This window comes from Lagopus leucura, unplaced genomic scaffold, assembly GCF_019238085.1.
Source record: "Lagopus leucura isolate 7727_CA_CO unplaced genomic scaffold, USGS_WTPT01 Super-Scaffold_1, whole genome shotgun sequence".
Classification (NCBI taxonomy): Eukaryota; Metazoa; Chordata; class Aves; order Galliformes; family Phasianidae; genus Lagopus; species Lagopus leucura.
The window spans coordinates 28,905,209-28,919,839 of NW_024962250.1; the positions used below are offsets into that span (position 1 = coordinate 28,905,209).

The following is a 14,631-nucleotide window of genomic DNA, read 5'->3' on the forward strand; positions in this document are numbered from 1 at the left end:
ATTCTCTGGGGTGTTTGGCAAGCCCTGGTCTTCAGAAAGGAGTAAGCAACTCCTTCTTTATGACCAGATTGTGACTGCTGCCTTTCTTGGGTTTAAAACAACTATATCTGCTGCCACCCTTACACCATACTAGGAAAAACAGTTACCAGGTTTTGAAGAAACTGTACATTCTTTGAACTACAGGCAAGTTTCTATAATACATGCTCCCATAAGCTAATTTAGATAATAATGCAAGTTCCCATACAATCAAAACTATGAAAGTACAATTGTTCCAAATTTGAATTGTTCCAAAACATTCTTATCAGATAAGAATAAACATTAGCACTAAGCAATACTAACAGCTTTAGGGTAGCACTGTCGCCTTTTTGTAGAGCCTGGTCTTCCTGGCACACTGGTTTCTTCTTCATCATGTAAATCAAGCTCTTCCTCATATTTAACCGTTTCTTTTCCAACTGGCATCAAATGATCATCCAGTTCACCTAGGTATTGTGAAAGATTACAAATAAACAGCAATTAAAACAATCACACTCTTGCCTTGTCAAGGTCCATCCACATACGCTCAGGAAAACACCTGATCTGAGTTTTTAAAATTCACTTACTATTTCAAGGCTTTAAAAGTGAAATTTGGGAAAAGAATGATAAAGGTCATTTTTCTTAAGTATTTATTTTAAAATATAAAATATTACAACGAATGTTTTAATATAAAGTTAATAGCAAATGAAAAATTGAATTCTGTTATGAAAATACCCAAGAAAATTCAACTGTCTGACCACAAAAAGCAAGCGGTAACTGAAATACTTCTCTAAAAAACACTCACATTAAGTTATAGCAACAAAGAAGGAACAGATATTCATGTATCATTCTAAAATAGGAAATAATAGTGTTAACTATGCACTCAACATGGAGCTGGGCCACAGAAATATTATTCTGGATAAATTCACTGGTATGGATTCAGTCATCAAAAGGTGTAACTCATCAAAGTTTTTATTTAAAAGAAATGTAAATATTTTCGTATTGCATCAGAGCACTGATGACATTCTCTAAAATATTTTGTAGTTAAGAATATGCTCCATTATGCCTATTAGAGACAAGACAGTTGAAATAATCCTGCAACATTATTTCTGGATCATGACTTAAGATGCAGTAAAAAGTACAGTCTGGGACTCTGGATTTTTAATACTTTGTTCACACTTTTAAAAAGCAACAATTTGTTTTCTGCCTGCAGCAGCTAAATCCTGATCTACAACCAACACCTTCTAGAGAATGAAATTCTTTTTCCTTCTACACTGAATATATTCAATATTGAAATCTCTTTGGCTTTCATTAAAGTTGCATTTGCTGCTTAAGACAAAATTAAGTTAAATAACAGGATTCTTCTGGAAAATGACTTTAGCTCACATGGTGCAAGCTGAACTATAAACTACACGATATAAAAAACAAACTGAAAGGAAGTAAGAATAGACAGCTTCAGTAGAAATTCATGTATATACATAACATCTAGATCATCTTCAATATTTAATTGTAAAAAAAACTATTTACCAAAGAAATACTGCTTTTCAAATCCTTACCAATTTTGTGCAGTTTTTCACAGCAAATAAGAGCTACAACTCTCTCAGCCAATCTTGCACAACTCATTGGAGGACCCTACAAACATTTAAATATTTTTTGAAGTCTTTAGTTGATTAACAAACAAAAATAAACAAACAGTTTAACAGAAACACTAAGCAAACAAAACTTAATAAAATATTATACTGATGACAGTGTTGTCTAGATATGCTAGTTTACATTGTTTTTCTACAGAAATCAAAGTTACAAGCTTCTGAATTCGAAATACCACTGGTGAAAAATAATTAAGCACATTTGTAAAAAAAAAAAAAAAAAAAAAAAAAAAAAAAGCACTGAGATGGATATCTAAATGTATCTAAATACTTTTGCCCATGGAAAAGACAGTAATTGTCGCAAAACAGATAACAGAAATAGATTTAAATGCAGTTACAGAGCACAATGTAGGAAGAGAAAGTCATATGACTTTCATTAATATTGAAAAACATCAATTTAAAAAATGGGGCATGCACACATCTATACCAACAAATTCACTTATTCTTATGTTCCTCTGTCCCCAAATACCTACAACAATTGACGCTCGAAGAGGTGAGTTGATTGGCAGGTAGAGAGTAGAGTAGAATGTATGATCAGGTAGTTCTCTGGTTTTACACTTGGGAGCTAGGTGTGTAAATGGATCACTTGGTAATCTAGCACAGTACCTAAATTGACAAGAGATTTTTCAAATAATCAAAACTTGCAAAGTGAAACTTAAAGACATTTTCTATGAACCTTACTGGCACAAACACTACAGGAGACCATTTCACACTACATTTTGCACTGCAAGAGTACACTGTTGACTTATGTTCTACTATCTGCCAATTAGGAGACCTCCAAGTCCTTTTTCACAAACGTAGTTTTTAAAGGAGGTAGTTCCAAGGCTGCAATGATGACTACTGTAAAAATGACTATATGTCATGGGTTTATGATTTTTGTTATTGGTATTGCACATCATAACATCATGTAAAGTACTGGAGTCAAAAAGCTAATGCTTCAGTTCCATGGACTGCTGATTTTCCAAGTACCCAGTTCTCAGAGAGAAGAACTACACGCCCCAGAGATTTTGCATTTGCCATTCAGAGGGAAACCTAAAACTGCTCACAACTCACGAGACTGCCCCGTTTTTTGCTTCTTGTCTTGGCAGTGTGTGCTCCCTTGCCATCTCTCTTTCAGCTTTAAGTAAGGCCTTCAGTTTTGGACACTTTCTCACTAATTTTATTTTATTTATAAGCCTCAATTCCAACTACATAGCGTTATCTTGCATCTCAATATTGTATTTAGTAAATTAGCTTTCCTCTTCAGATTGTTGCCGCTATTTTGTTTTTAGGCCCATCACCCATCTATCTACCCTTCCACTTTTTCTCGCTTTCCCTGGGTTCAAGTTTGTGGGTCCTCTTTCCCCATTAGTCACAGAACTGGGCTGAACCAGCCCCGTAAACCTTTGACACTTCCTCCCATGCCTCCCTCTCTTTTTCAGGCTGTCCCCATCATGGACACAGACAGATCCAGAGATAACTCTATGACACTATTCCATCCTATGTACCAGAGTTTCCATTCATCTTTTTCTCTATCTCCAGACCTTTCCTCCATTGTAATCACATTCTCTGCTTCTCAAATACACGTCAAGACCAAACGTGTCAAGGAATTTGTTATGCAACCATGACAGTGACATGCACTGGACCTTCTCATGGCTCAAGAAAAATACCACACATAACCACATGCCAGATACACTTTGAGTAGTCTACCATTACACTCCATCTCGATCTGACTGCTTTGCTGAATTTCATTTGCCAGGCAACCCATTCAAATGATCTGTATCTATGTAAATTTGTCTGCTGATGTCCTATGGCAATTACATCAAAAGCTTTAGTTAATAGAAGGATTTTACATGATCTACTTTCCTCTTGTTCACAGAGTCAAGCACATCATCACATATGAAACAACAGGTTCAGACAGGCAAAAGCTGCTCTTGACGAAACTGTTGGCTGTTGCCAATCACTTTTTTGCACTTATGGAAACGTGTTCCAAAAGGATTCATACTAAACAGCTGAGCAGTCTTGTACTTCTCTGGCTCCTTCTGTTTGCCTTTTTGGAAGAGGGTCATAACATTCACCTTATGCTGTTGCTAAAGGCCTTTTCTAACTGCCATAACTTTACTAATATACTATTGGCTAGTTCCCTTGGAAACACACTCTCCAGTCTAGCAGAATGGTACTATGTTCAGCTTAAAGCATTGTTGTTGTTTTTTTTTTTTCCAACACAACAACACATAGACTTTGTAAGAGTGAATTTTACAATTGGAACATTTTACTACAGTTTTAGTAAGCCACTTATTGGTTTTCAAAGTTACCTTATTAAGAGAAAAAACAATCTTGCTACCTGTTTCAAAACTAAATGTTTTCAGGGCAGCTTTTATCTACAGGATGATTTTAATTAAGCAGGAATCTATTATTATGTTCATTACCAGAGTTAGAATTTCTGTAGAATAAAGAGAAAAAAAAGCAAACCATACTTTCGAACTTCCACAACAATTTTCTTTTGAACACCCTGTTAAGATTTCCAAGATGAAATGTGCACAATGCCCAAGTCTATATTCTTCTGTTGCAAAACAGAGTAATGAACTTCTATTCATAGAAAAGTAGTAAAAGTGAACATCCCCCATACCTATTTATGTGTCCAATAGCTGTGTTGATAGTAACTCTTGGACTGTTCTCATCTGCCCTCAGCACATAGGGTGGAAACACATCATCATCATCAACAATGGGTTCAGTTTCCATTTCGCTGGTATCAACAGATTTCGAGCATTTATTTCTCAGGATCTTAACATTTCAAGAACAGAACACGGTAAAAGATTTTTCCTTTAAAACACATTACAATTAATTTAATAAAAGCAGGCATAGTCCTTTGACCACATACCTTCTCAATTGCTTTATATGTCTTAAGATCTTCTTCAAAACTTTTAATTTTGTCTGTATCTGCTAACATTATGTAATTGGAAATTGGTGCTCTAGCTCTTCCTTTTGACTGCACATAGGAACGGTATTCTGTGGGCAAATCAAAACGCACCACCAAATTGCATTTTGGTATGTCAACACCCTCTTCTACAATACTGGTAGCAATAAGAAGATTGGTCTCATGTGCTCGAAATTTTCTAAGAACCTGTAAAAGTAAGGAAGACAAATTTGAGACAACAACAAATCGAGAGACTGATCTGTCACCATTTGCATTACTCAGTTCATCAATAAGCTATTAGAGCTAAAAGGAATTGATCAGACATTCAAAAAACTTGATTAAGTATGCTGATATAAAGTTACTAGTATTTACAAGACACAGCAAGGCTATTTTATCAGAGTAGTCAGATTTTTAGGAATTACATCTGATACGCGGAATTAAGCAACTCTAAGGATCTACTGTCAGGCAACAAAAGCATCACACCTATTTATTTAGATTTTTAAAATACAATATAATAAAGTACTGCCTTCAGGAGAGTGGTTTTTCTTCCTAAAAATTATTTCTGTGGCTGAAACATACTCTTTTGGGATGGAAATAAAAGGTCAACACATTCTAGAGTTGGTACTTCTATTTTTGATATTTCTAACCAATAAGGATTTTATTTTTTTTTTCTCCTGGAGAATAGGGAAGAAAAAAGGTCAGAAGAAGCATAAAGAATAATTTCAGGAATATTAGGAGCTGTGACAAGTTAGATCTGAAATTCAAGAAAAGAAGTAAACGTCTTAAGAAACCTAAAAAGTTTCTACAGACTACCCCATGATAATGTATACAGAGAGGCTCCCATAATACTAAAGACTGTATGTTTTAAATTTGTTAAATAATTGATGCCATCAACATTCACGGATTTTAAGTTTTAATACAAGCAGTGTATGATCACTGTAGCTATCCTACATTAGAGGATTCAGCCCATGGTAGTTTGAAAAGACTTTATATTCTGGATGACAGAAGTGTCTTTTTTGCATCCTTATATTGAAAAAAAGGTGTGACTTTATTAGATATTTATTAGGCTTGATTAACTTAATTACTTTTATAAGACATAACATTTTTTCCTTTAAGTACATTCACTATTAAACTCCTGACCTTTCAGGAGCTTTATTAGGTTAAAATTTTGGTGTTGCTGCATTACTGTGCATTTTTTTGAAGTCTGACTTCAGCATTACTCTCTCCTCACCATGTAAAAGGCCAAATTGATAAAAGCATACAATGATTTCAAAAAAAGATACTAGATAACAATATCATCACAAAAGTCAGAAAGTTGACAACCCAGCCCAGAGAGGAGAAAATGCATTTGATCTCCAAAAACCTTACATGCTCGAACCATGGAGTTTTACATTGATATAGTTTAGAGATTTAACAAATGCTCTTTTAGCAAAAATAAATGAAAGAAACCTAATGACTGTTAAAAATGCTAGGAACTTTAATTTGCTGTATAGTATTACTATACTATCAATGCAATGAAAAAAAAAAAAAAAAAAAAAAGATGGCTAATGACCAACAAGAAATGAGCATCACTTTAAATAAAGCTTTTACATGAAGTTTTGTTTGTGCAATGTGACATACAATTTATCTAAACATCTGTTATTTTTTATGAAGAACATCTGTACCTCAAATTAGCAATCATATCTATAAAACCACAGGCATTCCCCAAAATTCTAAGGACTGTTTCCAGATTCTGTGTGTAAGAAGAGTACTGAAGTTACTGCTAGTTTCAGTTATTTTTCTTGAAGTTACCTCTTCCTGTTTTCTGAATTCTACTTCCATCTGCTTGTTACGAGGCTGATTCTTGCCAATGCCATGTCCAGTTATGAAATTGCTACTGATGTAAGCCAGTTCTGGATCTTGTTTGCCAGCTTCTTTTATCAACCTAAAAATATCATGTGCTTTTTAGAAGTCACACAAGCCAGACAATGGAAGACAATCTTTCGTTTGCAATAGCTTCATTTAAAAATGAATAAAAATGTGGAAGTGCAAAAATTAAACATTGTGCTAAAATATAAGCTAGCCGTAGTTTTCCCTTAAAACACACTAGATTTACTGAAAGCCTTTGCAAGGATAATAAAAGACAGACCATACACAGCATACAAATGTATGTATCATATACATTCTAGAACCATCATGGTAAAATACATGGCTAAAAACCAGATTTTTTTAAAACCAAGCTACTACTCTAAAGCTTCCCGCTAACAAACTCTCTACTCATGTCATTTTAGTTCACTTTCTGTAAGGGACCCTAGCAGAAATACCTTTAATTGCTCCCTCAAAAAAGTATGTTTCCTGAATACACAGTGTTCATTCAGTGTTCTTCTTCTACATCTTTCTTTAGCTTATAGAAAGAAGTAAAAAAGGCTGCGCTTGGCAACGCTTTGGTTTCACAGATGAGAGAAAATTGCTTGCATAAATAAAGCACTGAATCTAGAATAATGTATTTGTGGATTTAAAAGCATGATTAGCTTGCTCAATCACAGTAATTGTTAATGCTGTAGCACCCTTAGTTGACCTGTTTTCAGCATGGAGAGAGTATGGAATTTCTCAGCCACACAGATTTATGACAACAGAACCAATAAAACCAAGGGTTCTTAACAAAATTATATCTCTTGCATATCTCAGTATAGCCATCCCAGTACCAGTTCTTACAGTACATCCCTCATTTTCATTAAGAGGTTTTCCTCCTGTTCAAGGAAAGCCTGCCTCCATATACCTCCAACAGTAATTCCAAACCCTCCCTGTTGCACCTTGACTGAATAGCCAGCTAGCTGCTGCCAATCAAATGGAAAACGGCTATGTTCTCCTTCCTCTCTCTCGTACTGGAGTATGTACTACTCAAGTCACTGACTTTAATAGTTTATGTGCACCTAGAAAACTTCCTTCCTTTGTATTGTGTTGAAATTGTAATGGACAGGGAAAATAAGATAATGGAAAACTCACAAATAGCTTGGTATCCTTACAGAAAAAAAAACAAGAAGGTTCCTCCGGTACTGAAATTTGCTCTTAATAGCTTGAGGCTGAACAGATTCACTTTTTGTATGCAGCCTAGGCTCTTGCAACAGACATTCTAAGAAAGTAGGAGTTACAACTGTAACACTTTTTTTATTTTTAATTTTTCTGCGTGGCATTTCTACCAAGCTGTGTAGCTTCAAGAGCAACTACTACTGAACTGAAATGTTCTTTGTGTCCCACTCATTACAGAAATTGAGAGAAATGAAAAGCAACTGAATAAACATGCCACTACGTAGATATTTGGAAAGCTCGAGAAACGTTTAAGACTTTAACCTCATGGTTTAATAGAAAACACAAGTAGTGATAGCTAACAGGCACCATTTTCCAAAGAGATAAAAGAAATTCTACTTTCAGATCCTCCTCTAGTTTTTTGTTTTGTTTCTGTTTGTTAGCAACAGTGGCTGTTGCTGTTCTCTAAAGTTCTCCAAAGAAAGATCAGCTCTAATTACTGTTTCAGGGGGCGAGGGCGGGAAACAAAACGACCTACTTCTACAAAGCCCAATGCTTTCCACAAGAGTTGCCCTTCCTTAGATCATGAACTACTACATGACTATAATACTATTTTATGAAGTTTGCTTTACCATAATACAGATTTTTGTTTAAATTGATAGTATTTCAAGTTAGTTCTGATCCATATTGGATCCACTGGAAGCTTGAGAGGTTTTGATACATGAATTCAAACTCTCATGGCTTCCTCATTCAGGAAACAGTACCTCTTCCTGTACATACAGCATCCATACAGCTGCAGTCAGCAGAGGCCCTTGAACTTAAGTATCTCCATAGAAGGCCTACAGGCTTCTGTCAACCAGCTCAAGTCTGCTTATCTTCCAGGAATTCTGAAACTCAGTGTACGTGTCTGCACTCAATATATACTAATAGCACATAAGTCTGTCTACGAGAACACCTGATGAAAAAAGCTGGAAATTAAAGGATTTGTAGTTTAACAGATAGCTGAAATTTAACAATTCTGTTCACTTATTGTCCAGTAGTGAAACATCCATCTCCACTTTGCAAAAAATTTGTCATAATCTTTCAAAGTTATTTCTTCAGGAGCATTAATTCCACTAAAGTACATGATTTGCATTATATTGCATATTTATACAAACATATTTAATGTAGAAAGGTTAACAAAAAAGGGCACAAAAAACACATAGGCAAGTCTGTAGATCAAAGACTATATTATGCAACTCAAACTACTCAGTCAGGTAAAAGATAACAGAAGCATCAGATTCAGAGTTATCCAGAACTCAATAAGCAGACTGCAAAGTACATTTAGCACACTACCAAAAAAGAAAAAACCCTACACCTTCCCTTCCCCCCAAGATATAAATCAGTTTGTGTCAAATGGTGTTTAAGAATTAAGAATGTTAATTATATCTATCATTGATCATACTCAGGAATAGAACTGATAAGGAATGAGATTACTCCAAAGTATATCTAGGCAAAAATTCCAGGATTCCTAGTTTTCTTGGTGAATACTGCAGGAAAGTGTTTAGTGTAGTACTGGTAAACTTTCAGAGGAATTATGGCAAGCATAAATTTGCTTTTCTGCAGGCCTGTATCATGTAATAACATGATTTAGTAAGCTAAAAGTAACATTTCCAGAAGTATAGCACTCAGTAAGTTAGAGAAATTTCCAGCATCCATTCCAAATATATAAAGACCAATTAATACAAATAAGTTTACTCTTATTTTACAGTTAAGGTACAATATTTCATCTTCTACACAAATCAAATTGCAAACTCAGGTCCAGAGTGAACCCTTGAGTACAATTTTCAAATACATTTGCTCTCCCCATCCACACACAACCTATTTTTTTTGTTGTTGCTATTCTTTCTTGACACAGCTCTAGTATAATTCCCTAATGCAACTTTAAATAGAGTTCTGAAAAGAAAAGACAATTCCTTCCATATTCACAATATAAACATCCACGCGCTGGCAGCTGAACATGCCTTTTTTTGTTTTTAAAGAAGATTTACCTATTTAGAACAACTGCTGTGTATCTTCTTTCCACAAAAATAATTCCACATAAAATATTCGTAAAAGGAGATGGGAAATTAGTCTCTGGCTTCTCTTTCTCCTCAATTTCTTCATCCTCATCATCATCTTCAGAATCACTCCACGATACGTAATTATCCTGATTTCTGTTGTTATACCATTCAACACTTTCAAACTGCTGCCGTTCGTATGGTTTGTATTTGCGCAAAATTTCAAGCAGCTTTATTACTTTTGGAGTTACAAATTTCAGGTCAAGTGAGGCAGGTGAGAAATGCTCTTCACAGAGTGCATGTATTTTCCTTAAGAAAGTGTCTGTAAACAATAAAAATTTCCTGTGCAGCTCCTCTTGCTCATGTTTGATATACTTCTGTAGCTCTCTCACCATCATCCCAGCTACCTTATCTGCACACCAGGGTCCCAGAACAACCAACACAGCTCGACAGTCTGACAATATCTACAACAGATGAATTCAAGTATCAGTTCAAAAGAATACACTCAGAAGTTATTCATGTAAGACAGCTCTGGTTCCTCACATCACAGTGCTTATGAATATTGTGATACGTACTATATTAAATATCTATTCGATATTTAAGGTTGGCTTTTGTCATTAAGGCAACCTTGGGAATATTGGTATTTAATGGAGCCATTTCTCCCTCTCCTAAATCGCAAAACCTCAACTTTGAGCTCTGCACATTTCTGAGCCTCAAAAGAGTTTAAGTAGTATTTTGCAATTTGATGAAATTACTATTTGAAATTAGCTTCAGATAATTGTGATAAGAAGGGGAATACTTCTTGAGGCAGCTCAATAAGCAAAGCAAAAGTATTACCTGTTATGTTTAACACAAAACTAATAAGATAAATACTTTACGAGGTACTTCTTACTTCATTCATTAGCGATAATTGTCAAGCTTTCAAAAATACCTAAACATGAAATTGCATAGTTCCGTTAAGTTAAGCCTTTCAAAGGAAAAAGGGTATGTGTGGGCAGAACAGAAAAAAACAGGGAACTATTTACTACTTGGAAAAAATAACAAAGACACTTGAGTACAAACAGCATTCTAGCTGATGAGAAGTTTTTTCTTCCCACAGATTCAAGTGGTCCAGTATTAAACAACTAATGAAAAACACAAATAACATACAAGTATACTCATGAACTACACATTAATTACAATGGAAGTATCTCAAAACAATCAGAATATCAGTTTTCAGTTGCTGTTCTAGTTTTCCTTCCTTCTTCCATTCTTACAAGAAAACACAGAACAAGTTGCCTTCTTTATACTATATTCCCTGAAGTTTATTATCTGTGAGACTTAAGAGTAAAAATTTCCTAAACAAATTCTAATTAATAGACAGAGGGTTGATTCTACCCACATCAAATGGAAAATGGATTTATTTTTCTTAATATAGGTGCCTCCATCTTCTTGTAGAGCTACTGGATCAGGAAAGAAGCACAGAGGGCAATGTACATTAGAAGCACAGCAGTTAATTCGCTATTCTGGATTGTGCAAATACTTGGGATTGGGATTTCAACATTCCTTATGAATTTTTGCCCTACTGCATTTTAAGTCCAGAACAAAAGTCACAAGCAGTTGTGATAAACTACAGAGAAGTAGAAAGATAGACTGAATTACTTACTATCCCCCTCTCTGGCCAAAGTAGTCTTTAACTGCCAGAATATTGAGTTTCTAGAAACATTAAACTAAAGTACTTTCAGATGAAAAGAGAAACACATTCTCCAACTTCATCACAGATGGTTATAGAAATAATTTACTTTTAACTTAATACCTGCACAATTGTACCTGAGGATGCAATTCCAAATCTCAATGGAAAAAAAAGGGTTTCTGGACTCCACACCCCATGTGCAACAAGTCTCTGTTCAAACCATGCCACCTATATTCTACTCTGCCATCCTGCACAAAAACTCAGGGGCAAGCTTGAGGCTAAAGTTTCATTCCACTAGTCACATATTGTTCTCACTAGAATAAACTGTGGAAATTGTAGAGCTAGTTGGATTTTATACCTCAATTCCCACTCAGCATTCTGTAATACAACTGTGCGCTGCTTTTCCTAATAAGTCCTGTGGCATAATTTCTCTTTTCCTACCGACTTATCCAAAGATGTTAAGACTCTTGCCCTCAGAAATCATGGTGCAGGATGTTTTGTGCCTTAAGCAAATCTGAATACAGGATTCTCAAACCAGATGAAGTTTTGATCTACGTTTGAACACTACATATGAATAGCTGACATTCAAGCCCCCATTAATTTATGAAAAGATCTGCAGTGTTAGTAGAACATGAAAATTAGAAGTCTTTTTGCTCAGATATACCAGGCTAACTCAGAAAGTTTCTGTAACATAACATATGCTGCAAAGAAAAATAGTAAGACTTCAATTCCACAGGGTTTTCATACAGCTTACAACCTTACCTGTTTAGAAATTAACGTAGAATCTCTTTCCTTTGAATGTACAGATATGTTGCAGTCATTTAGAAAATGAAGTGCCTCATCCAATTCCCTTAATAGTCTTTCATACAATCCACTTTTGTCAATATATGGTCCACAGTCTACAACAATCTCACATGGCTGAGAAGAATATCTTAATTGAGGGCAAAGATCAGGTTATTTCAGCCTGTTAAAGTTATATGGCAAATAGCAAGGGCAGTATGAAGCATAGTCAAATACATTTCTATCCCCACCATGAACGATTACAAAGTTAAATATATATTTAATAAAAAAAACAACAAAAATTCTCCATATATACCACATTGATTCATTATAAAAATATTAATCTGTCTAATATATTTCCTAAAAATGAGGTTAGTATCACTACCTACACTTCAAATATTGGAATATCCAAGCCAAAGCACACTGAATCCATTTGACCACAACTTTCACTTTAGCTTTTCCTCTTTTTACATGCCAAACAAGTAAAACAGTTGTGATGTAAATTCTATTTATTTCTTCAACAACATAAAATCTGAATATTAGAGTCAAGTAGACTTTCTACTTAACTTTAAGATGTACTTTAACACTGGTTACCCAAAAAGCAATTTTATATGTTCACCTTTCTGTCCTCACCTCACATAGAGCTAATGGTATCACACACACACAACCTTTGCTAAGATTTAAAATAGCAAATGTTTATAACAGTTTGTTCCTAACTAAACAAAAAGGCAGTCAATTAAATAGCCATAACTGCATAACAACATACCTATCTAAGACCACCAAATCAGTTGCAGTTTCAGCATTGCTCTTTAATATTTTCTCCAGTTTCTTTATCTTCTCTTCTAACTCAGCAGGATCACACTTCCCATTTAAAATAGAAGCAGTTAATCCCAAGATTCGAGGGCAAGATGGGTAATCCTCACAGATCTGTGAAGCAAATCAGAATGAAGTACCTTCAAACAGTTGTTCCCACCATTCTGAAAGCCTACTATCAGACCAGCAGACAAAGTTTCTATGCTTAGTTGAAAACTGGTATTGAATAGCGTGTACTGGAAAGGGAATCAAATGTTCAGTAAATACTTTCTTCTATTGCCTGGAAGTAAACCTACAGAACTGAAGAACATTTAACAGCAAACACGTTTCAAGATAAATATTTCCATCTAGTAAATATTTAAAGAAATAAACAATTAGTAACACACAAGATAGCTTTGTCATGCTTACAATAAAACACACATCATAATGCTTATACACCATGAAAAAACTAAAGTCATACCAAAAAAATAAAAGCACGCATGATTTGGTTAAACCTAATGACAGATCTGGAAAGACATCTAACAAATACCTCATGAAGTTAACAATATGCCTTCAAAAGCCCTATAAACAATTTTAAAAATCAGTATTTTAAGAAATACAGAAACCAGTCAATACAACTCATTCCCTAACATTTTTAACAATAATTTTGAGAATTCCCTTAATTTGCAAAGTCCAGGTTAACACCAGATTTTTCTTTAATCACTACAAAGTAAATTACATTGCTTTTCTATAATATCTCATTATGAGTTAAGTATTAATTCATTACAGTAAATCCAGCCCAAAGGCATGCTAAACCATGATTCCATTGATGTTATTCTTCAATAGCAAAAACTGACTCGTTTCCTCATTTCAACCCTTCAGCCTCACCCATGCTCTGCAACGAAGTATTGAAACGTTCACACAGTACAAACTAACCTTCATAATTTCACGGTATGGATGGTCCTGGATTGCAAGATGGCACTCATCAAACACCAGTAGATTAATATTTGACAGGGATAAATACTCATTTCTCAAAACAGTCAAAGCAACATGACATGTCATAACCAGAACCTAAGTTAAAAAAAAAAAAAAAGCATCAATATAAAAAGCGTACAAATTGTCTTAGGCCACAGTAAAATGAAAAAGCTCTTCTGTACATCACACTTGATAGTATTGACAATATTAGCAAATATTAACTCCATCTACTTATCTGTCTAAGTTCTCTAGATATACTTCATTGGTCATCACTAAATGTTTCACTAAAGGTAAAATAAATACAGAAAAAATGGTTCAAGGACAACAGAACTAAAGCTTACTCAAAAAGGCAGAAATAAAAAGCATGTCAAGGAATGACATTTTTAGTGATGTTTGAAGTACAATATGTACACTAAAAATTTCTTATGCAGTTATCATCTTTGACCACAAGACAGGGAGACTTGAGAAAAAAAAAAAAAAAGGATTAAAAAGACAGCTTTTTACAACAACCTGAGTACCTCTTATACATGTTTTGCCTCAAAATTAATATAAACACATTACTAGCATGCTGAATTTGTTAGAAGAATTTAGGTATAACTGAAAATTAGCAGTTCTCATCTGGTCTAACTGTAGACTCTGTTTGCATTTATACTTAATACATTACCTGATGCTTAGAGAATTCCTGACTCCATTTCTCTTTTGTCCATGATTCAGTCACCTCTAAACTTGAATACTCTCCCACTTTAAGATCTGAATGTGTCCTGACAGCTGATACTTGCTGAGCAACTTGATTTGCTTAAAAATAAAAACAGA

At 34.6% G+C, this 14,631-nt stretch overlaps 1 protein-coding gene across 6 annotated transcripts in view; it reads right to left on the reverse strand.

Annotated features, from left to right (window-relative positions):
- The window catches only part of DICER1 (dicer 1, ribonuclease III), a 62,939-nt gene that overhangs the window by 24,007 nt on the left and 24,301 nt on the right, over positions 1-14,631 (reverse strand). For 5 of the 6 annotated variants that reach the window (XM_042884873.1, XM_042885123.1, XM_042884795.1 and 2 more), the window contains exons 6-16: positions 14,483-14,613; positions 13,780-13,914; positions 12,818-12,978; positions 12,034-12,202; positions 9,591-10,063; positions 6,346-6,478; positions 4,519-4,761; positions 4,267-4,421; positions 2,132-2,264; positions 1,569-1,644; positions 340-479 (exon numbers count right to left, since the gene is read on the reverse strand). In XM_042884873.1, the coding sequence (XP_042740807.1) occupies positions 340-479; positions 1,569-1,644; positions 2,132-2,264; positions 4,267-4,421; positions 4,519-4,761; positions 6,346-6,478; positions 9,591-10,063; positions 12,034-12,202; positions 12,818-12,978; positions 13,780-13,914; positions 14,483-14,613 (1,949 nt within the window). Of the gene's footprint in view, positions 1-339; positions 480-1,568; positions 1,645-2,131; positions 2,265-4,266; positions 4,422-4,518; positions 4,762-6,345; positions 6,479-8,772; positions 10,064-12,033; positions 12,203-12,817; positions 12,979-13,779; positions 13,915-14,482; positions 14,614-14,631 lie in introns of those variants that run through there. The other variant, XM_042885205.1, reaches the window with a different exon arrangement.